Consider the following 24,289-nt stretch of genomic DNA (forward strand, 5'->3'; position numbering starts at 1 on the left):
TATCAAGATTTTACAATGGCTGGATTGATAGGGTTCATATCATGGCAAAGTTTTTAAAGTATGTGTTGTTATTTATTTATTTATAGCATAATGGCTATTTATGACCAATTACTACTGGAACAAATCATATATGACGTAACGTTGATAAGTCCTTTCAATTATATTCTCATGTCACGAACCTAAGACACAGCTATCCTGCTGAAATCTTCAAGTTGTCACAGTCATTCCCTTACATGTCTACTCTCAACTGCATTTATTTAAACAGAGTACCCACTATACTCCCATTGGTTGAACTGCAGAGTGAAGAGGGCTGACAATAAATCCACTTTAATGGACTACTGACCACCTTAATTCAGGTGTATGTGTGTAACGATGAGCGATTCTCTAGTCCTTCACTTTCCAGGCCGCTTTCTCGATGAAGAGGAGAAGGAAGTTTATTCCCCCTCTGCCAGCTACCTCCCGTTTGGGGCAGAGGTGCAGGTCTGTCTAGGGCAGTCGCTAGCCCAGATGGAGCTCTTCCTGTTTCTGGGCTGGATGCTGCAGCAGTTCACCCTGAAGGTACCAGCCGATCAGCCCCTGCCTAACTTACAGAGCAAATTCGGAGTTGTCCTCCAGCCCCAGAAATTCAAAGTGAACGCCAGACTTAGGAATTCCAGGGTGAACACTGAAATGTACCACTGAATAATTAATAATTAATAATTAAAAAGGGAAATGTTATATAAATCATAAACATATAATTAAACACTTAATGTTTAGGATTATGCCTCCCCTTCAAAAGATAAAACAAAAGCTAAAGCATTTAAAATCTCCTGTATAATAAAGTATAATTGTCTCAGAGTACACCTTTAGAAATTCCAATTTCAACAAGTACACAGTATGTGTGTGTGTGTGTGTGTATATATATATATATATATATATATATATATATATATATATATATATATATATATGAATCTATCTGTATAGTTCACTATCCAATTGGCACAAAATAAAAATGCACTTGAAGAGCCCTACATGTTGTAAGATCTGGTATTTTTGACAGTTTCTGTATTTGTAATTTACTTTTAATAATCATTTAATTGACTTTTTTGTTGATAACTGAATTGGTTCAATACACAGAATGGTTGCTAGGAGTGGGTGAGTGCTATTTCAATCTGTCCTCACAACGGTAGGGGGAGGTGACATGTTCTTAAGTCAGGTGTTGATAAGGAGGGGCCAATTGTCAATTGAAATTGTTAATTGTGTCTGGTAATTTTCAATTATGTCTCAATAGATATTAAGAAAATATTAGGCCTTTTCTTACAACATTTAGCATGCAAGGTTTACATAACCCTGCAAATGACTGAATACAGGGGAGACAAACGATCAACATATGGCAGCCGCAATAGGTCACAGGTCAAACACTGAAAACATGAAGTCAGGATCAAAAACAGTTTAGGAGATGCCAGCAATTAAAAGATAGGGTTTCAAAGGCCATAAAAAGGTACACATTAAAAAAGGGAGTTGTAGTATTTTTTTTTAATCTCTCCTTTAAATGCATCGGCCCCAGTGGCTTCTTTGAACTTAAACAATACATTCAAAAAGGGCATATATTCAAGAATGAAACAATACATACATTTCATTAAAAGCCTACATATACAGAAATATTGTATTGTCTGTTATTCAGTGATATTCTGTAGACAGTACAAGCCCTTAGTACATAACTTGTAACAATAACATAGTGCAAGAACCTCAGAAACACTTCATTAACAAGTATTTATAACTTTGAAGATCTCTTTTTATATATTATATCAGAACACACTTTACACATGTTCAGTATTTCCAAAATGCTACTATGCACCTTCTAAAATAGAAAATAGGGGGAAAAAAAACAAACAAAAAAACTTTTCATGCATTTTCCATTACAGCAGATTTAACACTTTCATCATCATTGTCAATATGAATCAGACATAAGATACTGCACACGCTAATCATTTTTTTTTTCTCCAAATAACTGAACTACCTTAACTGCTCTACATTATCTGAACATAGGAAAACAGTGTAGTCTACAAAGCTGAAATCTGGTTTTCTTAATAATCAAAAACAAACTAAAAGAAAACACATAAGCTCATGTTTTTCTAAACGACGAGTTATTTCAATTCTTACATTCTCCCACTGTAATGCCAAGTAATCTTTCTCTGTTCTGGGTTAAGCTGCACTGTGTCGCCCAGCTTTTCGCGTGCATACAATTTTAGACCCCTTCTCCACATTATTTTACAACTGAATGTCTCTTCCAGGGATGGGCAAAGCTGGCCCTCCCAAATCAACTTTCACTTCTATTCCCCCCTCCCCCCAAAAAAAAAAAAAAAAACAAAACCCAATGTTCTAAATTCTTTAATGAGCAAGTAGATTCAAATTGCATTCATATTTTTTATTTAACTGTGTGCTGTTTTTGTCAGTTTCTTTCTTTAAAACAAGGAATTACAATAGAATTTGCAAAAACACCACCTGGCAGGTTGGATCAGCATTGCGTTATATACGCGACACTATCATGCAGTTGTGCTTTGATCTCCACAACACACACACACACACACACAAAAAAGGTGATACATCCTCAACACAGAACTTGATATTTATTTTCCACCTGTACACAAGTCTTAAAGTGGCCTTTAACACAATGCTTTTATAAAAGTAATATGAATTGAATATAATCATCTTTCTTCAAAAAATAATGTAACTGGTATGTTTTAACATAAAAATAATTAAGTTTTGCACTTGTGCATAAAAAAACTATTTTCTTCAGCAATTATGCAGCATTAATAATCTAAGGCCATCTATTGTCAAGTAAAGGCCCTTGAAAATGAGGTGTCCGAACAGAGCCAGCAGGGCAATCTGTTGGCATAAAAGGCAAAACAATGGCTTGTACTTATGATTAGAACACAAAAGACAGACACCGCCTAGGATAACAAAAACTAGTATCCTTTCCCATTAAAATGCACGTTTACACCTGTAACAGATATCTAGGTAAATTGTATAATGTTCATTTAGGAGACAGTAGATACTGGTACTGAATTTCTCAAGCAATGGTACTTGGTATTGTCCACTAACTTGTTTTTCAATTTTTTGCAGTATAGTTTGCTTCTCTCTCTAGTATGCCTTTGCTGGAACAAAGCTCTAAGTAATCTTAGATAACTCCAGGAGGCCTCCATCTGAAATGTACTGAGATGCCTTTTGAGATGTGCAAAGTTTTTACTCTCCTTTAAGCTGAACCTATGAAATCTGATTAAAAATCAATTTGAGGTCATGTCTACTACGACCCTTTTCCCCCTTCCCTCATACACTTGGCTTTTATTCTCGGTTATTCATGGATGTGTATCCAATTATTACCCCCCCCCCCCGTTTTATTTTTATCTGCTCAACAGGTCTGCCAGCTTTGTAAACATACATAATGAGCCATCAGCGTTTCCTAGGCGGAATATTAGTAATTACTTAAAACAAACAGACGGGAGTCAAACTTAACAGGTACCATTGCTGTTTGTTTCAGGATACCAATCGCAGACTGTATATACCATGGAAAATAACAGAAATAGAACAGATTTCAGTGTGTAAAGCTATATTATGATATAGTACCCTTTGTGGTACAGCAGGGTTGCAGATTACTTTTTTATTCCATGCAAAGTCATTGATTGATTGTTGTAAGGTATCGTTTTCATTTCAGCACTCAACTATAGCCGAGGTGAAAAGGAGGTGACTTTACTCATAGCCTAGTGAAGAAAATCAAAAACCTAGCCAGCACATTTTAAATGCTTAATTTAAAGCTTACAGTACACACAAAAAAATATATATATTTTGCTAGAAAACATTTTATATAGAAAAACAAATCTCCTAACACCCTAGAGGACTTGCTCTAAAAAGAACAGTCATTTATAAGTCTTCGATACTTGAATAGAAGGATCGAAACACAGTAAGAACTGTCCCAGATCAGAACTGAAAAGATAATTTCCTTGTATAACTGTGTGAAGTGATTGTATGATGCATGTACACACATGCACTTACAAAAGCAGCAACGTGTTGCTTTTTGGCTCTTAAAATAATATCACTTAAAATTAAAATACTACCCACACACACAACAAATCTGGGCATCATGTGTGTTGCACAGAGGGACAAGAGAAATCCCACCATTATCCATTACCTGTATGCAAGAATATTCCTTCTGAAGAGATCTCTGTTGAAGCTGTTTGTTATCCAAGAAGAGATTCTGGTCTAACTGCCTCTTTTCCACCACAAAAAAACAAATCAAATGATGTATTTTCAAAAGCAAGTAAAAGACACCATCTGTTTCCCAGTATTACTCCTTGATTGTAATCCTAATTAAAATTAGCAATCAGGAGACAAAATCTTCCGGTTTTATTTTTCCAGCAAAGCACTTCAGTGCGTACAGTTGCCAGTCTGCTTACCTGGAACAGGCCACAAATTCCTTGTAACAAAGGTGTGAACATTTCATGAAACAGTCTGCCTTCCAAATATGCAAACTACCTCGATTTCTGTAGCATACACTCCTTGTAAAGTTTAATAAAAACATTTAAAAAAAGTGGTGTCCTCCTCTGAAAGCAGAACAGCACTCATTTTACTAAAGGCTTTGCTGGGTCTTACTGAGAAATAAACAACCACAGACACCCCTCAAACACCACCATCACAAAACAAAAGTCTGTTTCTGTTCAACTCTTTTTCTACGCACCAAACCTGTGCTCAACTTTGTGGGTCGCTGCTGGCACTCTGACTGTTTGGGGATTCCTGCTCATTTATAGTGTGCAGCAACAGGCAGGTCGGATGCCGAGACAGCGAAGGCTCCCCATTGTCCTGGTGTCTCTCTGGGACAGCCAGTCCCAATTCCTCATCCTCGTGTGCTCGGGGGTCACAGGTGTTGCAGCCATCGCAGAAGTCCATGGGTCCGTCCAATCCTTCATCAAGCAGTCCGTCCAGCTCCTTGAGATCGTCTGCCTCGCTCCCCCGGCTGCAGACGCACACCTCGATGCCTGAATCTCCGGTGAAGCGCCGGTGCCTTCCTGGGGTCTTGTCTTTGTCGTCCGAGAAGGTTTCACAGCTCAAGTCTTTCAGCAGCTCTTTCTGACAGTCCCCTTCCTTGTCTGGAGAGACTGCTGGATCAGCCAGTTCCTCTGCGCAGGCATCCAGGCTGTCATGCTCGATAGCAACATGAGGCTTTGTGACTTGTCTCCGGATGTAGGCTGTGGGTGGCTCAGATTCCAGGGTGCTGGGGTGTTGGGAGATGGCATCGTTAGCTGCTGGTGGGGTGTTCACTTGTGCCGCCTGAGGGTTTCTGTCTACTTGCTCTGGGCTCGAGGGGCTGCTGCTGGCTGGAGGGCCCGGCTGCAAGGCACTATACGGTGGAGGTGGGGTTGGAGGTCTGTTCACCACTTCCTCATAGGCAGGCAGTAGATAATTTGGCAAAAACCCTAACAAATAAAAAGGGATGTGATTAGGATGAATTTCTTAAGCATGTATTAAGCAATTTACCACACCAAAAAATTGAGAAAAAAATGAACACAAAAAGTTAATTATATTCTGGCAATTACAAATGAAATAATTACATTTTACAGTGTGCTTTTTCTTGGTTAAAATCTGGTGCATCAAAATTAACACTGTACAAATCTCAAAAATAAAAAAAGTTGCTAACAAACATGTGCATTTGGGCAAAATGCTCAAACACACAACAGTACATCCATACAGTAGACACAAGACACAGAAAATAACCTTAATCTCTTGCTACTATAAGCAAGATAAAATGTGGGTACTAGAGAGTACTGGTATTAATAACTAGAACTTTGGATTGAAAACCTCTCTGCTGGGTTAACTGGTTGTGAAGTGATGACTTCCAGGAATAATGTTGGGTTGGAAATTCCCGACAGCCCTGCGATGAGACTGCAATACCTACTGAAGTAGAATGGCAGGGAGGTATAGTTGTGCGCTTCCCGGTATGCAATCAGGTTTATTTCATGCTGCCGCTGTTGCTGCTGCAACCGGTGCTTTGTGCGTCGGTGGTGACAAACACAACAGCAGCTCAGTATTATAATTATAGTCCAAACCAGCCAGAACCCTGGAACAAGGAAAACAAGAAAACACCAGTCATTCATTACCAAGTACTAGTATGAGAATACATTCCAAACAATTACAATTTCTGGCAAACACACACAGCTTAACTTTTTACAGTATTGCATTGCTTGCACACACAGCGAATAGGTATGTGTTGCATGCAGATACAAAAAAGAAAACCCAATTAATTGTGTAAGCCAGAATATTTAAATACATTTAGTGGTGGTATTTTCCATGTAATGAATATTATTGTGCAGCTGTATGCAGCATAGTGGCAGAAGAATCATTATTTTATTTAACTTTTCCCAGACATGCTGACCTGATTCTTTTCTGAGATTCATACGGTAATGACAGTGTCTAGTGTCAGCCCATGCCACAAACAGGGCTTGTGTTCATGAACGCAAAAAAAAAAACAAAAAAAACATGTGCAATGCTCTGAATAACAAATGATCCTTACAGACAATCTTTCTATTTTCCCCTTGCTCTGACCCCAATCAACCTTAATCACATCATCTTCAATTTGTTTATTCAGTGCAAAAGTTATCCTAAATGTAGCCAATGACATTACTGGAAGCGTTGGCTGGCCCTGGCAGCTGTTTACTGGAGCTGCTGGAGGCTTGGGTTTCAGGAGGCATATTCGTCACAGTTTACTGCAACCTTACGTGAGAATTTACATATAGCTTTTTATGTAAATAATCTTGTGCAACTTGTGTTCTGCGTGTACACTAGTACTGGCTCTAACATTTAGTGCATACCCCAAACATGTTATGCTGTACAAGGAAAAATTGCTCATGCTTGGAAAAACACAATAAAGCTGGACTTTATAATATGAAGGCCAACGGGATCTCTCAAGTTCATGACAACATTCAGGTTAGCTGTGTCCTACTGTAGATACTGTAGTGATAAAGTATGGCTTACACCAGAGCTCATAGTAGTAGTTACAGCACTGCGACTCCCCACAGCAATGGCCAGCATCACAGCTGTAGCTCTGATTGTTCACTCCATAACAGACTACTTTGTTCTGAAATGGAAAACAATGATTTTATTATATTGATTAAAATCATCAACTAAAAATGTCTCAAAGTAAAACACATTTAATTCCAGAGAAACATTTAACAATACACCCAAGTTGATTTCATACAGTGCTTAGAGAAAATATCAGCTTTAGAAAAATAAATGTTTAAGTAAACTCACAAACATGTACTGTTTGAAAGCAGTTTATTTTGAGCAGTTTCATTTATTATTTTTTTAATAGGCATGCCAGACTGTGGTACATTCGTTCTGTGCCAAGGGTCCACAGGCCTGAGAAACTGCTGAGTGCTAGGGAAAAAAAAAAAAGCAGTAATAGGAGAAATAGGTCATTTATTTCAACACTAAAGTTGTCGATTTGGATACAGGGAATACAAATGAAAGATTATATATATATATATATATATATATATATATATATATATATATATATATATATATATATATATATATAGTATATATATTTATTTATTTTACTGTAAATGAAAATAAATCCATGTTACACGTAATGCCAACAACTTGGGGATTATCAAGCTACTGTACAAAACACAATCCCAAATTACCTTGGGCATAAATAATCCAACATTCTTTTATTTTTACTTGTGATAAAGTATGGCTTACACCAGAGCTCACAGTGGTGGTTAGAGCACTGTAAAACATAATACCATCATTGTATCACTGAAAGACCCAGAGCTGGGAGGGGTTGAACAAACACAACATTCATCCTGGAAGAACACACATGCTGCAGCAGAACCAAAACAAGGATGTGAGTAAAATCAATGACAATTCACCACCATGGCAAGGCAACAATGCACTGACATTATTTTCTCTAAGCAGCAATATTCCCACACTGCTTAACAGTTTAGTGAAATGCAATCATGACCTTAAAGACCATAGTGAAGCTCTACTTGGAATATAGCAAGTATCAAAACATTGTGCGCACTATAACACAGGAGGCAAAAATAATGTAGAAGATCTTTTACTTTTAAATATTCATACCATAAACATCCACAGGGGGATCGATATGTTTCAGTGCCCATCCAATCTATGCCAGTATTCACTACCAAGATTTTAAAATACTGTCACGAGATTAAGACCCCATTCACACTACTGTGCTGTTCCAGGACCGCCCCGTTCACATTTACTGTTTAAAGCGCCTCTGTGCTTTCACATATGTGATGAAAAGCAGGTCTAAAACGTGGCAAATGTATTATTTTTAAATGATAGCAGAACACTAGCAATCTTATCATAGATTACAACCCCCCCCAAAAAAAAAAACATTACTGACTATTTTGACTTAATGTTATGGTGTGTACAACAAACTGGGATAAACAAAGTGAAGGTAAAAGAACTGTACAGATCTTCAGTTCAGTAAGTAGTACTTGCTCTAAAAGTTTACAGTAGTTACATATGCTGATCTCTTAAGGCAATCTGTACTACACATTGCTTTGTTGTACAACCAGGAACAGAAACGGATCAGGTGCTTTACCCCGTCTATTGTTTTTTTTTTTTTTTAAAGGCAATGACCCGTGAACCATACATCTTAAGACATTTATATTTTTTTCACATGGCACTGAATTGGCAAAGGTCAATCACACAAAGGGACAGTATGTTCTGTCTCTGGGACGGCTTTTTGGTACCAGAAAGCTTGCACCAAACAATCCTTGCCAGACGACTCCATCTTCAAAGGTGGCCAAAGACGCAAAACATCAATACCCAATGTAATAACCATCCATTATGCTGTCCTCGCAGTCTTGTATTAAGACAACATGGTAACGACCGTAACCAGGTTACACAAACAACCAGGGAAAACCGGATTCAGGAATTCACACTGCAAAACAAGTTGCAAATTACACAAAAGAAATACTGCCCTCTAACTGCAATACAATGACAAGATGAAACTAAAACAAAGACAATTACCTGTGTGTGCGTGTGTGTGAGTGAGTGGTCTAGTCTTACTGCGGAAGCAAAATGTGGTACGGCTTTTTAAAATAAACAAATAAATAAAACAGGACCATATTGAAATTCAGTCCAACGAGCTGAATGTCAAAGACATGCTCACGCATGGTCAAGAGTAGTTGATTGGGCCTCTGAAAATTAAGAATGGTTTCTGAATGCAAAAAGCTCTGTGTGGAATTTTGTTTTTGAGTTAAGGAAACAAACATACATTTGGGATAGAGCCTTTACCACAGAAGTTGTAAAATACTGACTGTACTAAACGTTGTTTACTGATCCAGACGCTTTAAGAGCGGCGAGAAATATAAAAGTACAATATTATATAACTAAAGCAACAGAAAAAAATCACGAATGTAGTGTAGACGTTTAACCTTAAACTAAAACCCACATCTCCCATTCTTGCGTCATTTTATAACTGAAGAAACGTTGATTCAACCCGTCTTTCATCAACAACTGTTGGGATATATAGCAATATATACATTTACACACACACATAAAAAAATATATATATATATATATATATATATATATATATATATATATATATATATATATATATATATATATATATTAAAAAGCACAATATAGAACCCAAGCGTTAAACAACGCATACATTTTTTAAAAATGCGGAAGAACAAATATGATAGGCCTCAAATACAAACATGAGCACACGAAAAGGCTGGAAAGCAAGGTTTATAAGAAGATAAACACCGCCAGCTACAAAATCTTACCTCCGCGGAACTTGCATCACTTGTCTCTGCTGTAAGAAGGACGGGGCCAGCGTGGAACAAAAACAAGCCCATGTTAAGAAGACGGCAATCCATTTGCCTGCGTACCCCTTTTCATCAACAAATACACACATACATACAAAATAACAATATAGGTTTCACATAGAGCTTTAACTATCAACCGATTCCTGTTTGGTGCAAGGCCACAGTAAGCACCGCCTTCGCGTTTTCACTATTGGACCGTTCGAGGGCAATTTTCCGAGGAGCCTGCCACTGGCTAATACTGACTGCCGAACTCAAGTCGTCAACTCCGCTGTCTCGGAAGGGTCGGCTCTTCCGGGCGGTGATTTAATCAGCTCTCTGGTTTGCAGAGAAGTCAGCTGATGGCATGTAAAGAAGACGGCAAATGCAACGTGAAAGTTGAGGCTTCATTTTCTGGATTTTTTTTTTTTTTTTTTTTTTTTTTTTTTTTTTTTTTTTTTTAATTTACATTTTGTTCATTATGTTTTGATTGTTTAAGTTAATAATTAGATATAGGGAGTCATACAAATATATAAAAAAAATGAAGTAAAGAAAAAGTGCAATAAAATGATCCCTTAAAAGTGTACCCACTTAATGGCAGAAAACACCTTTTAAAATACATTTTTTATGCTGAGTTGCAGCGTTTTTCCCTTTAAATACCTGGAGTGGTTATTCAGTATTCGTTTGTAATGCATAGCTGAAGTGGAGTTGCAATTGAAGACTGTATATTTGTTTTAGAGAACGGTGATGGGAAACACACAAATTGTGCCATTTCTGTAGAATGCTTTAGCCATTTGTATCATGAATCAGTGAGGCTTAACCAGGAGGCACTGGAACTAGCCTAGAAATGCAAGGCTTTTAATAGCGGGTCTGAAATAGAAATCCAACTCCTAGAATAACACTTTTAATCTAGATGCATTTCTTTGTCATCACTTCATGTTGTTTTTGTATACCTCCAATTATTACAGCTGTTACTATAGAGTGCATTCAGCTATCATTTAATGTACTAATTAAGCGAAGCTCATCACACTCATAGCATGCAACGTATTGCTATTGTTTGTTCTTTAAGAGGGTAGGAAATCAATGTGTCTTTCTATACCGTGTCAATTCAAGCAAGACGAGCCCAGGGTATCAGAACATGAGGGTTAAACACTGTACATATCCAGCACATGGCAATGCCTGTGAACTATGAACATTTTCTAATGTGTTTAAATACTTGCTATTCAGATGCATGTTCATAGCAGCTATAGAAAGCAAACTTGAATATCAACATTCTCAGCTGTCTCTGTATTTAGTTATTCAAAGAAGTATTACTGATGTTTGTGAAAATACAAGCTGTGTGTGTGTGTGTGTGTATATATATATATATATATATATATATATATATATATATATATATATATATATATATATATATATAAATTAAACAAACAAATATTAGACAAAACATTTTCATTATCATCATTCAACTGCTTTAATTCTTTGGACCACATGGTGGCGCCTGAATCCCACCACAGTTTGTGGGTTTCATAGGCTTTGCGAGTGAGCACGGAATGTTGGACTCCACTATTAACCCTATTACTGGATAGAAAGTCTGGCTTTAGGAGGCTGTGTGGCCCAGTGATTAAGGTCTAGGGCCTGTAACCAGAAGGTCACCAGTTCAAATCCCATCTCTGCCACCGGCTGACTTGCTGTGTGACCCTGAGCAAGTCACTTAACCTCCTTGGACTGAGATGTTAAATCAATGTCCTATTGTAAATGACTCTGCATATAATGCACAGTTCACAGCCTACCTCTGTAAAGTGCTTTGTGATGGTGGTCCACTATGAAAGGCGCTATATATATATATATATATATATATATATATATAAAACATCTAGCATTAATTAGTGTTTTTTTCCCCCATGAGTACACAAAAAGACCCCAACACTCAAAATTCATTATTAGTACAGGTGATCAAATACATAATAAACTACCCCTGTTGTAAAACAAACAAACAAACAAACATGTATCAATGATCACATGATCAGATTCCAGGGTGCAAGAGAGGCCTATGATCTGTTTATTATTCTGGGCAATGAATTCTTAGCTAAAACAAGGTATGGACAATCATTTTATATGTTACTGTTTTACATATGCATGCATACTAAAAAATATACAACATATTGTTTTTCTCCTCACATTTGAAAAAGACAATTGTGCAAATTCTTTTTAGCATGATGTGTTTTTTCTTAATTTTACAGTGGTTTGGAAAGGGCCAGAATATCCCCCAAATCCTTGATGCAGCCAAAAAGCTACATTCCCTATCACCAGTCTCTGCTGGTGTAGGCAGGGGTAGTCCCGGGGTGACCTTCAGGCTTCCCTTACGGAGGATGTCCCTGTTAAGGGAATGTTCAGATAGGCTCATGGCCTTGGTTTTGGCCAAGTCCCGCATGGACCGGTTGAAGTGTGCCGAACCTGTGAAGTACATCAAGGCACAGGCAAACTCGCTGTACGGCACCACAATAATATCCAGTCTCTGGTGCCTGCACACAGGTCCTGGGGATAACAGACTCCCAGACACTTCTCCTGGTTCCCATTGTCCTTGTGGCTGACCAGATCATCTGTCAGAAAACCTTTCAGGAGAAATGGAATCATGAAACGATCAGCAGAACTTTACACCAGTAAGGTCCCAGGCATATCTATCTGCCCTTCATTCTACCTAGACTGCCCTGCAAGGGCAAGTTTAAGCAATCAGAACGCTGTGTAGTAAAAGGGTCTACCTACCACTTTGATGGAGGCCATGCACGACTTTACTAAAGATGCCTTTGTGATATTTTCCATCTGGGTGGGTGATTAGAATATCCACGTCACCACACTTGGCCTTCCCTCTCCGATACAAGCCACAGGCGTACAAAACAAGGGATTGAATCATTAAATAAGGAGAGTAATGACATAGGTTTTCAAATACTTATTATATTTCATATGACCCTTAAAATAATGTTCTCCATTAGCACTTTACCATGTTGCAGGTTTATACATGGTTTTGCAAGATACTGTAGCTTCACTGTACCATAGTTGTGGCTTTAATACTCCTTATTGCTGTATTTCTATTTGTATCTTGGATACGTCTCATGTTAGAAGCACAGAAAAAAAAAACAAGTGGGCCTTAAGTGTATCTAAACATTCAGATTTGTTAAGACTCATTTGTAGAGAATTTACAGCTTTCATTCCTAACTGGAATCACTCAATCATTAAACAAAAAATGTTTGTTGTTCTTGATCCAAAAAAAAAAAAAGAAAAAGAAAAAATTGAACAATTAATGAATGCACTCCTAGGAAACTAAATTTGCTGATCTCTCCTCTCAGCTGCACTGCCCTGGGATTTGTTTGGATAATGGGGAGGTTAGATGTTGTTGGGGGGGATCTGGAATTTTCAGACATTCTGAAATGGTTAAGAAGACACACAGGTGACATAAGAGCAACCACTGCCAGGCGTGAGCGGTGTGGGAATCTAGCTCTGCTCGACCGCAAATCTGTGTTCCGACTGTGGGCTTCAATATTAGTGTTGCAAACGTTTAGGTGTTCAAACATGAAACAACCTTTTTAATTTGTTTTATTAGGTTTATTTGTTTATAAAATTAGATTCCAAACTGTGTCCTGGGCTTTGAAAGGGGGCCTCATTTCTGAACCTAAATTCCTCTTAAACCTTTCTTCTATGTTAACAGAAACAGCAAACAGATCACAATGTTCCTTTATATTTTTTGTAATGGATTTTTTTTTTCTTATTTAGGTGCCCCTCTCATTCAGGACAGATAAGTCAATAGTTCCGTAAAACTTGGTGTGACAAGTTAGAGGGATACAGGCTAATCCCTTCAATCTCTCTATTCTCCTTTACAGCCCCAAAGGAGAAAGAGGGATCTGGCACAAGTAATCCCATAACAAAAACAATAGGATTAGGCCCTGACTCTCAAAGTGACAATCAGGATTCTCCTGATTGACTTGCAAAGTGGGACACAATTCCAGAACCCGTTTTTGTATGGGTTTTATAAATGGAGGATGAATCCCAAAGGGAGTGGAACTGTAGGGCCCCAGCACCGAGATGTATTCTTCAGGTCCAAGAGCCATGGATGATTGACAGGCTTGGGGTGGCTGCTGCTGCTATGGTTACTGCAAGAAGGTGGGGTTGCACGGTGGGACCTATCAGTCAGGTTTTCTCTTTTTTATTTTTATTATAAATACAGTGCTCTAAAGAACAGCTGGATTGACAGCACTGGCTCTGAAATCCTCTTCTCATACACAGACATGTGAAGAAGGACCCACCTGCTCTGCACTGCAATAAAGATCACAGAGTAAAGAAGAAAATAGTGATTGATTGCTGTCCCACTAAATGAAACTCCACATCGAGGTTCAGCTTAAAAAAAAAAAAAAAAAAAAAAAAAAAAAAAAAAAAAGAAGCAAGAACGCATGCTCTAGAGCTGGTATAAAAGCTTGAAATTACATATTCATTTAAAGCGTCGGTTTAAGATATTTTAGACATGCCCACATCTCAACAACCCACTAATGGAAGTTTTTTGGACATGAGTATGTAGGACTCTGCTTGGGGTTAGATGCCTGCTGGGTAGAAGTATTCTAGAATTTGTCCTGAAGATGTAGTTCTTAAAGCTTTCCAATCAACTTTCCTGCCCTTTATTAACTTTAGTGCTACTTTCACTGATCCCCCAACAGCAACGAGCTGCCTTTACCTCCATGTTGGCATCCATTGCTTTCTTTGTTAGGCATATGAAGGAGACAGAAATATAATCTATAATCTTCCATGCATTATACAATGTTTAATTTATTTTTGATATTTAATAAAAATGCTTACAGTTTTCTCAACCTCAGCAGCCTCCTCGCTCAGCATTCGATCCAGAAGATTTTCGTAGTGCTTCAGTCCTACCAGCTGCTGGCTATTCAAGGTTGCTTTGGTGCGCATATAAACAAGGGTACGAAACCCCTTTCAAATCAAGAAGAGAAGAGTATGTAGAGGAACACAAACCCAAGCCCCCAAATACACACATATACTAAACTAAGCGGGCTAATCTCAAATAACATCAAACCATTTCTAATAATAACCAAGTGTGCAATTACAATTCTACAGGAAATATACTATGAAGCATCAATAAACTAATAGTAGAAGCAACTAAAGAGTACAGGGAGACATAAGCTACCTGCTGATACCACATCTGTGCAGTCTTGGCTCCAGCACCCGAGATGTTGGAAAAGCGCTCCAACACTGGCACACTCTCCCCAGTGTGGTGCAGCTTGTGGAGGTGGCCACTTTCCAAGATCTCCTTTATCTTCTCTTCCATCCGCTTTCCAATGCCCTGGATCTTGCATGCCTCCTACATAAAGGAAAACAGTCAGTGTCACATTGGAAAGGTGTGGCAAGGATATGAGTGTGTAGGCATTGTTTTAAACAAATTGTTAAGGCTTATTTCTTTAGAGATATTCACTACTGTTACATCCAGACTGCTAGCTTGTTTACCAGCAGAAAGACTCCCCTGGCTGCATGAGCTTTATTTAAAAATGATAACTATTTTATGTTGTGAATGTGGGTCAGCTTTTCTTCATTAATCTCAATTAAAAACTGAAACTCAACTGCTGAACCTACTTTTGTTTTATTCCTTGTGAATTTACCTCAAACGAAGACACAGATTTATGGTAGCTCTGGAGGGCGTTTATAGCTTTGGAGTAGCCCAGCGCCCTCCACTTGTCCCCCTGGCAGGTATAAGCTTTCGCCAGAACCTCTAGCTTGTCAGTAATGTGCTTGCTGTGATTCTCCTTCTTGGCTTCAGAGGACTGAGCGCAGACCCACATCCCTCCAACAGGTGGTGCTGTTGTACTGGAGACCCCCTGCTTTTGATAGCCCCGTGAGTAGTGCTTCCAAGTCACCCTGGGTGACCCCTCCATCTTCCCCATCGCCTCCGACACCTTCTAATGTCTTTTATGATTAAACAAAATAAATAATCAGGCAATGACTCCCCCCACCTTCCTAGCCAGTAAATGTTCACACATTGATAAACCTTGGTTCCTAAGGTCAAAATTATTCATGTCAGCTTGGGGTCTTTATTCCTGCACCTACATGGTGTTATTAACCATTGCTAATTAATTGGTTGATGAGGACAGTTTGTCAAATTTGGACAAAGCAAGATGGAACATGTGGTCTCTATACAGTACTAAACACTAAGAATTGAACACTAAATGGAAAACAATGTTGCCTATGCTGAATATATTTGGATAGTATTTAGGGACAAAATCTACGGTGTACGTCTGGCTTTAAGTTTTGACATACTGAATAAGATAAAAGCTTAATGAGAAAGCAGTCTACATGTGACTTGAAGGCTTTCTTATTTACAGACTCTTGAAGCAGCACTGCATTCTCTCCTGCCGCTGTATCATCTCTTCTCCGCACTCAGCACTTTCTTTGTTTTTAAATCAGGTGCATCTCTGTGCTCAGATTCGTCATTCACTGCCTTCAGGTCTGAATTCAAGTACCTGTGTAATAGAATTATATACGCCTACGCCTATATGCCTACAAAATCCCTGACTGTGGGCAATTGTACCTAGAAGAACTGATGCTGTTTTGAAGGCAAAGGGTGGTCACACCAAATATGGATTTGATTTAGATTTTTCTTCTGTTCACTCACTTTGTATTTAGTTAATTGATAAATATAATCTATTAACATGTCTATTTTTGAAAGCATTCTTACTTTACAGCATTTGTTCACACCTGCCTAAAACTTCTGCACAGTACTGTATATATATATATATATATATATATATATATATATATATATATATATACACACATACACACACACACACACACACACACACACACAAACACACACACCTGTCTGGGGTGGAAATGCTGTAACCTGCAGTGTTCACAAGTTTTCTTTCCCAATCAAAATGAGTCAAACAGCAAAGCCTCATTCATTGGAAGTTAGAAGAACTCCAAGCCTTCTGTATCTGGAAAGCTAACAGGGACATGGGCTGGTGATTATGGCTGCTTTGTTTAAAGGCTATGATCTTTCCCCAAAATTCTATACCAAGTACCTGCTTTCAGTTGAGGTTGGATCCCACAGCCTACAATGCAACACAGAGCTCTACCTAGCTGATCTGCCAGTTATTGTACTGAGGGGTATATAAAGCGTTCACCTGCTTCCCCCTGCTTTCTTTTCTTCTGCGGTCCTTCTCTGTGTAACCCATTGTCAGTCCTCTTCATTTTAGGGAACGCTTTAAAGATTCCTTGAGACTCCATACATTCACTTGTCTGGTGGGAAGAGGAGTAACTAATGCACTGAACAGACAGGTACATTGAACATCTGAAATTGCAGTTAGACTAGAGCAAAACATACATTAATCAGCCAGCCTTCAAAAACACATCGATCAGAAAGTTTTTATTGTCTTTAACAGTGGTCGTTGGTAAATAGAGGAAGTGTACAAGGGCAGTTTCTGTAACTTACAGTATTGACTAGTATTTTTTTTTTTTTTTTACTGTAAAGTAAGCTTACATCTTTACAATAAAGTCAAATGTTACTGCCATTAGGGGTTTTACTGCCATTAAAGCAGCTGGTTCCGCTGCTGACAGTAGCTGCGTGGCACAAAACCATTTCCTAACACAAGCACAAATTTCACTTTCTCAAAAAGTCAAGTATTCTCTTTCTTCCAACCTGATGGTGTTAAACTACTGGCAGCAGTATTTTGGGGGTTTCTTACTGGCAGTAGAATTTGTACTGGTATCGGGAACCCCCAGAAAATCAGAAGCTCTAATCACTCCGTACATTGCAATGCCATGATCGCAAATACTCTGATAACTATCCATGGTTGCCATAACGACGAGCTGAGCGTCGGGTTCAGAAGGAAGCGTGGCAGTTTTTCAAGATGGCTGTGCAGAGCTGGCTGGAGTCGTTGAAAGCCTCTAATAAAACTGCCCTAATACAAGATGGTGAGTAGATTATGTAAGATAGTTATTAACATTTGATGCTGCTTTGGGGTTACGACATGTGTTAATCCTGTTCCTGTCAATTACAACAACACGTAGGCTTTTCATTTGATTGACTGTAGTAGGAGATGTGTAGTGTGAGTATCAGGTTGGGGTATGAGGGGAGAGTACACTAGCACACAAATGTAATAGTTTGCAATAGTTATATGGCTTTTTACTAATACGAGTCCTGTATTTAATGTAATATACGTTCGTGTGCTACGCGCCCATACACAATTCTACATGTTTGGACGATTTTGCCCGCAGTGACATAGCTCATGATATACACTGAACAACGGATTTTTTTTTTCGGTTTAAGCCCCAGGTTTATTGCAGAGAAAGTGTACGCCCATCTCTGTGTTAATGATGCACTCTCTTTATTGTGACAGGGAAAAGGAAGATACACTATTTATTTCTGGATGGTAAAGAAATGGCTGAGGAATATGACTTGAAGACAGATGAACTAACTGGTAAGTGGTGGTTGTAGAATTTCTTAAAAATGAATGAACTCAAAAAGCCAAAAACCCCTCATTCAAGTGCCCTGCCTTCTGCGCTAACAGTACCTTTAATACACTTCACATGATGTGTGTTTTGTGACAGTTCGAAAATGGCCTGTGAAGAATGCCCTTGGAGTGCTGGGTCAGTGGCAGATTGAGGTGGGGGAGCCTGCACCTTCCACTGTGGGAGCTCTGGAGCCACAGCTTTTAAAGGAAAACAGTTCCAATGTAAGAGAAGCACTACTGAACCGTGGCAGGCTATTCTCCACACTAAAGAAATCTAACAGTGCCCTAACAATAGCTGTCATCGAACCAGTATAATGTGTGTGTGTGTGTGTGTGTGTGTGTGTGTGTGTGTATATATATATATATATATATATATATATATATATATATATATATATATATATATATATATATATATATATATATATATAATTTTTTTTATTGATGATCTCTTATGCTCCAGCACTTCAGTTAGTGAGGCTTTAACTAGGAGAACCAATGGGGACCCCAATAATTATATAGGGAAGTGTGGAACCATTGGCCATCAAAATCCATCTGCAGTTGGGTATAATGGCCAGTGGGGGCACTATGGAGCACAGTGGGCCGTTTGAGTTTTCAGCCTGTGGTTCCAGACATTGTAAAAACCCATTTTATCGGTAGCCTTTAGCTGCCGGATTGTCTTTCTTTAGCTGGGTATTGACTTTGTTACAGTGATGCTGGTTTATTAATGCATGTTGTGTTTTTGTTGTTTAGCCTGCTTTTATGCGGAAAGATACCAAGAGCAGTTTCCAGTGGAGAATCCGGAACCTTCCCTACCCCAAGGACGTCTACAACCTGTCAGTGGAGCAGGCTGAGCGCTGCTGCATCGTGCGAACCACGAACAATAAGTAAACCAAACATTCCTATTCATATTGAACTTCAGGAAAACTGCTAGCAAATATGCAGAGAACACGCAGCCCATATCAACTATACATCCTGATACTCATTTTACAACCCTCAAGTGATTCATTTTCACTAATAATTGACCATGCTTTTTATAATTAATATATATTTTTTAACATTAGTGTTTTTATTACAACAATTTAAACCTATAGGGTTGCCTTAATAGTAGTATACTGGTAAAAGTATTTGATTATCTGCAAAGATAACAAAATCAAGGATTTGCTATTTACAGATATACCAATTTAAAAATAAACTGATTGCAATGCAACCCTCAATTAGTTTAGGAGTACTGATTTGCAATGTGATTTGCAATCTTGCCTGAAGATGGCAGCATGAACAAATGGATCACTATACTGAGTGAGCAGTGAATACCAGTTTGAATAGAGCACTGTAAAAAGGTAATGTAATTCTGCCACCTCACTAGAGAAGATTGTTTTACTTCACATAATTGATTCTGTCCAGAAGAAAACAGGTGAACCTGGCATTTGAAACTGCACTGATCTGGGGTCAGACTCTAATGTAAGGGGGAGATTTTACACATTTTTCATCTCATTGAGCCACCCACTTCGCTGGGGAGGTCATTAGCCATCAGCCTCCAAAATATTGCATCTTGGCAACTATACCAAAGAAGGATACTGTTTCCCGTTCAATAATTTGTTCCTGGAGTGCAGTGCCTGCCTTGGGAATACATTTGTAACCAAGGCCTCAAAGATGCTAAACCAGCAGCTATCAGCAGATCGCAAATGTCCTTGAAACTGGGTTTCAGTTTCAACATCCTGTGCTGGCTTGTTCTCAGGTGGGTTTCTTGAAGGTCTAAAAGTACTTCTTTAAATATCAACTACATTCCATGCACAATCTCAAAGTTCTTTATTTACAGTTGAATCATTAAGAAACTACCAGTGTTGTGGAACTGGGAAGCCATTTTGTGCCAAAGAAGTAGGTTGAGAACTGATTTCGCCTTGGTGCCCCAGGTCACAACTGAACCCGGGTCCCAGAGGTAGCATGGCAGCTGCTATAACCACTACAGCACCTACTGAAAGAACGTACCAGGTTGTGAACATGTGCTACTAGTTGGGGAGAGAGTTGACACACTGCTGCGTTCTTTGTGTTGAAACACCACATCAGCTTTAATTGACCTCAGCCATAATGATGTTTACCACAAAGGTCAACTGGATAGGAAGTGGTGGTGGGGAACAACACTATAGTTAAGAGTGTATTTCAAGAAGAAATAAGATGCCACTCTGGGGGAAATGGTTTTTTAAAAAGAGAAGACCCTTGAAGAGATAATTAGCCTGCTCTTGTTTCCAGCATTTCCATTGCAGTCTGTTTTTTATTTTTATTTTATTTTTTTATGTATTTGTGAATGGAAAATGTAACATTAGAAAATGAGTGAAATAAAACAAAACATTCAGGCTTCAGAATGTCTCCATTCTCACTAACTCTGTAACATTGCATTTAAAACAGAATGTTAAAGGCTATAGGTCTAAAAATTACTGGATTTGGTTTCACTACTTTCTATTCAACAAGGTTTGAATATTAATAATGTGCTAATTAAGAGCAACTTAAATGATATCTACAGATATTCATTTGAAGAGCCACTTATAGTAAAGTAGTGTCTGCCCTGGGACTGGGATGTACAGAATTGGGTTACATTATCATAAAGTACTGTTTCCTTACCTTTTTGTTATGGTTGTGCTTTTTGTCTGGTTTTCCAGTATTTCTTGTTTGTTCTGTGTGTTGTGCTTCAGAGACTCTACATTAGCAGTGCAATGGCAGCAGATAAACTGAGTACTGCAATAAAGGCAAAACAGGCACAGCAGACATTCCTGGATCTATAGATGACTGCCATGAGACTTTCAATGTGGAAAAACAGGACATAGAGTGATTTTAGAGTGCAGAAAAAAACAAAAAAAACATTAATGTCACATTAGTGCAGCTTAATCTCTTAAAACTGTCAGTCTAGGTTTGAGTGACGTGCTGTCTGTGCTTGGACCGCAAGACCTCATACATGAGCCTTTATCACAAGCTGGTCATTGAGGGTGAAATGTTACTGCTGCTAATCTATATGAAACAAAACGCCTCCTAATATTTGGACACCAACCATTTCTAATGTAAGCTTTTCTATCATCTTTGGTTTAGAGTAGATCAAGGACAGTTTAAGAGATTCTTTCAGGTTGTTGCTATGACTGGCAAATCACAGAAGCCTCTGTTTTTCCGGATTGATGTTTACTGGCTGCTCTCAGTGAAAAGTAGCATCTTCTTACCATTCTGCTGGGGCTTGCTGCCTGTTTGTCAAACATGTGCCCTTTTGTTCTCAGCTATTTTAGGGATATACCCTCAGACTTCCTTTTAGACTTGGGCCATATTTTTTGCCCATGAGAATTTGTTTATAGATATTCTTAGTTTTATCATTATAATATCATATATAAATTGAGTAAACATTATTGCTGTATACGAATATTGGATGTTTTAGGTACTATAAACATTTACATTATTATTAATTAATACAAATCTACACAAAAAGGATAATAGGATCCTTTGAAGTCTTAAAGTGATATCAAAACCTTGGCATGAGAGATTTTCAATAATGACACCAAGGCCACAAACTCATTCATTATATCATCATACTCACACTTAGAGGGGACGTTGCAGCTATTTATATTGAAGTTCAGCTTTCCTAGTCCTGGAATTTATAAAGAATTTCAGTGGAACATGCATCCGTTGTGGTAAATGCAAGCAATCCATTAGAGGGAGGAGGGAATCTCCAATGGATTATCCTGAAGGATATACAATGTTACATGTGTGTTTTTAGTTAATTCCTTCAAATCCTCTGGCAGCACCGCAGGGTACCCAGTATACTAGCTCTTTAGCTAAATCTCACTGCCTCCTCACTGCTAATATAGTGTGAATTACATCCTGGACACATACATTTTAAAGGTCCACTACCAAACTAGCTCCTCCCCCATTAGCACTTTAAAACATCTGTCACCTATATTACATTTTTAAAATGTTTTTGTTGCTTTCAAATGATACTCTATAGATTTCAAATAACGATAGGCATACGGAAAGAGGAGTCATCATTACTTTGTTTCTAGTACTGGTCAAGCCCAAAAGAGAATATTGAAATGTGTTAGTATTATAGTCTACTGTGTGTGTGTGTGTCTATATATATATATATATATATATATATATATAGTGTCTGAAACTTTATATGTATAGCGGTAACAGTATCCCAAATGAGTATTCACACCTCCTCTGCCTCTTTTCTGTAGTGGATTGAGTTAGTGGCAATGCAAATGCACTGTGTGTACCTCCAGGAGTTTGGTATTGTGAATTCGAAAATGCGTCTGTTTTTTTTTTTTACCACAAACCGATATCTCCACTTAAGCACTATTGTCTACCAGAGTCTACTGTGTGACGTTCCAGACAAATCATCTCTGGCTTCGTGTAGATCAGCCTTAATGAATCTGTTACCGATACAGCACAGATTGTGCTTAAGTCACTGGAATTTATCTCTGTAAGTAAAGCCACAGAGCTAACACATTGTACTCTCTTTTCCTCTACCCTCTGTTCAGGTATTTCAAGAAGTTCTCCATTCCAGACATGGACAGGTGCCAGTTGGCACTGGAGAGCTCTGCCCTCAGCTTTGCACATGCCAACAACACTTTGATCATTAGTGTAAGTTGTGTGGTTCTTCATTTTTACCCTCGTAGCGCCCCAGTATTTAAATCCTTTAATTCTAAGACCTCAACAGACAAGATCTATGCTTTCTAATCTATGGGTTTAAGATTTTCTCGGGTACTTCTCACCCATGGAATTGTCAAAGTAATTTTTCATCTAATTCCAAGAAAACCTTGTAATCCGAGTGCATGCAAGCCCTGTTCGTGTAGTGAAGTTATCACCCTGTATAACTCCAGAAACTGTTGTGCAAATGTGTTTTGAGTATCCAAGTCAGCACCTACAGAGTAAAAGAAATGGATAGAAATACAGTTTGGTGTTTTTGTTTCGTGTCTGCAGTATCAGAAACCCAGAGATCCTGAGCCTGGAACAGGAGGTGCTGAGAGAGGTGAAGAAGATGAAGGGCTCTAGTGATGGAGAAGTGGATTGCAAAACCCAGTGAGACAGCTGAATCGCCTTGTTCCATCCATGTACGCTTGCGAAGGGTCTGGCTCAAAAGCATGCTACTTGTTGCCAATACATCTTTTAAACTGTTTTTCTGTTGAACAGTTTGAGTTTCACCAGGAAGCAGCGCAGATGAAACAAACACCTGAAAACATACAGTTCTGCGTTGAAAAGTCACTGTGTAGTGACTGATGTTTGTCTTTATATTTCTAATAATTATTTCTACATCTGTTTAAAAGCAGCAGTGGTTTATTTTCTGTTGCTCCTCGCTGTATAATATATAGCTGTTTTGAAAAATGAATACCTAAATAATTAAAATAAGTCTTTCATGAAACAGTGGTATATAAAATATTCATTAATAATAAACCTTATAAATCACTGTCTTTTAAATTCTGGCATGGTGCTATTTTCTTAACAGTGTGAAGATTTACAGAGTGATATTTGTGGAATGTGGATAAACCTCTAATCGTGTAAAAATGATTATTTAATTTGTAGCCAAAACAGCTACATATGTTGTGCAAAAGGCAAAATAATTTTGTAATGCACACCATCTGCGGATTATTACACACCTTTGTCCATGTCACATCAAAAGAGCTGTTAATTCCTAGAAATGCTGGATGCTACAGGTTATCCTGTAGTGTTTACACTTTTTAAAAGGTAGGATTTTGCAGCACATTCCATTGTAAACTAGCAATTGCAGAGAGAAATTCCTGGTTATTAAAAGTTCTGTGGAAGAAATTTGTTTTTAAAGGCAGAGGATTAACAGATGTTAAGGCATGTGTTGGCATGTTGTGTGTCCTACAATCAAAGTAACAGTGACGTGCAACTACTGGCAAGTACCTGCAAAGCGCTGTAAAATCGGAACGGTCAAATGCAGAACAGAGCACTTCC

General features: G+C 38.3%; 2 protein-coding genes and 1 pseudogene across 2 annotated transcripts; 1 reads left to right on the forward strand and 2 right to left on the reverse strand.

Moving 5' to 3' along the window:
- Window positions 1-1,503: 1,503 nt before the first annotated feature.
- Window positions 1,504-10,128, reverse strand: wbp1lb (WW domain binding protein 1-like b). Its single transcript, XM_041268852.1, has 4 exons — window positions 9,807-10,128; window positions 7,009-7,111; window positions 5,933-6,094; window positions 1,504-5,453 (listed from the first exon to the last, which is right to left on the reverse strand). The coding sequence occupies exons 1-4, from the start codon at window positions 9,897-9,899 to the stop codon at window positions 4,729-4,731; spliced, it is 1,083 nt and encodes a 360-aa protein (XP_041124786.1). The 5' UTR covers window positions 9,900-10,128; the 3' UTR covers window positions 1,504-4,728.
- Window positions 10,129-11,448: 1,320 nt separating this feature from the next.
- LOC121325862 lies at window positions 11,449-17,056 on the reverse strand (annotated as a pseudogene).
- Window positions 17,057-17,681: 625 nt separating this feature from the next.
- Window positions 17,682-23,721, forward strand: LOC121326151 (protein DPCD-like). The gene is made up of 6 exons (XM_041269338.1): window positions 17,682-17,795; window positions 18,221-18,301; window positions 18,432-18,556; window positions 19,088-19,221; window positions 22,852-22,954; window positions 23,294-23,721. Exons 1-6 carry the CDS (start codon window positions 17,732-17,734, stop codon window positions 23,363-23,365), a joined length of 579 nt encoding a protein of 192 aa, XP_041125272.1. The 5' UTR covers window positions 17,682-17,731; the 3' UTR covers window positions 23,366-23,721.
- The last annotated feature ends 568 nt before the right edge of the window (window positions 23,722-24,289 follow it).

This window comes from Polyodon spathula, chromosome 13 (assembly GCF_017654505.1).
Source record: "Polyodon spathula isolate WHYD16114869_AA chromosome 13, ASM1765450v1, whole genome shotgun sequence".
NCBI lineage: Eukaryota > Metazoa > Chordata > Actinopteri > Acipenseriformes > Polyodontidae > Polyodon > Polyodon spathula.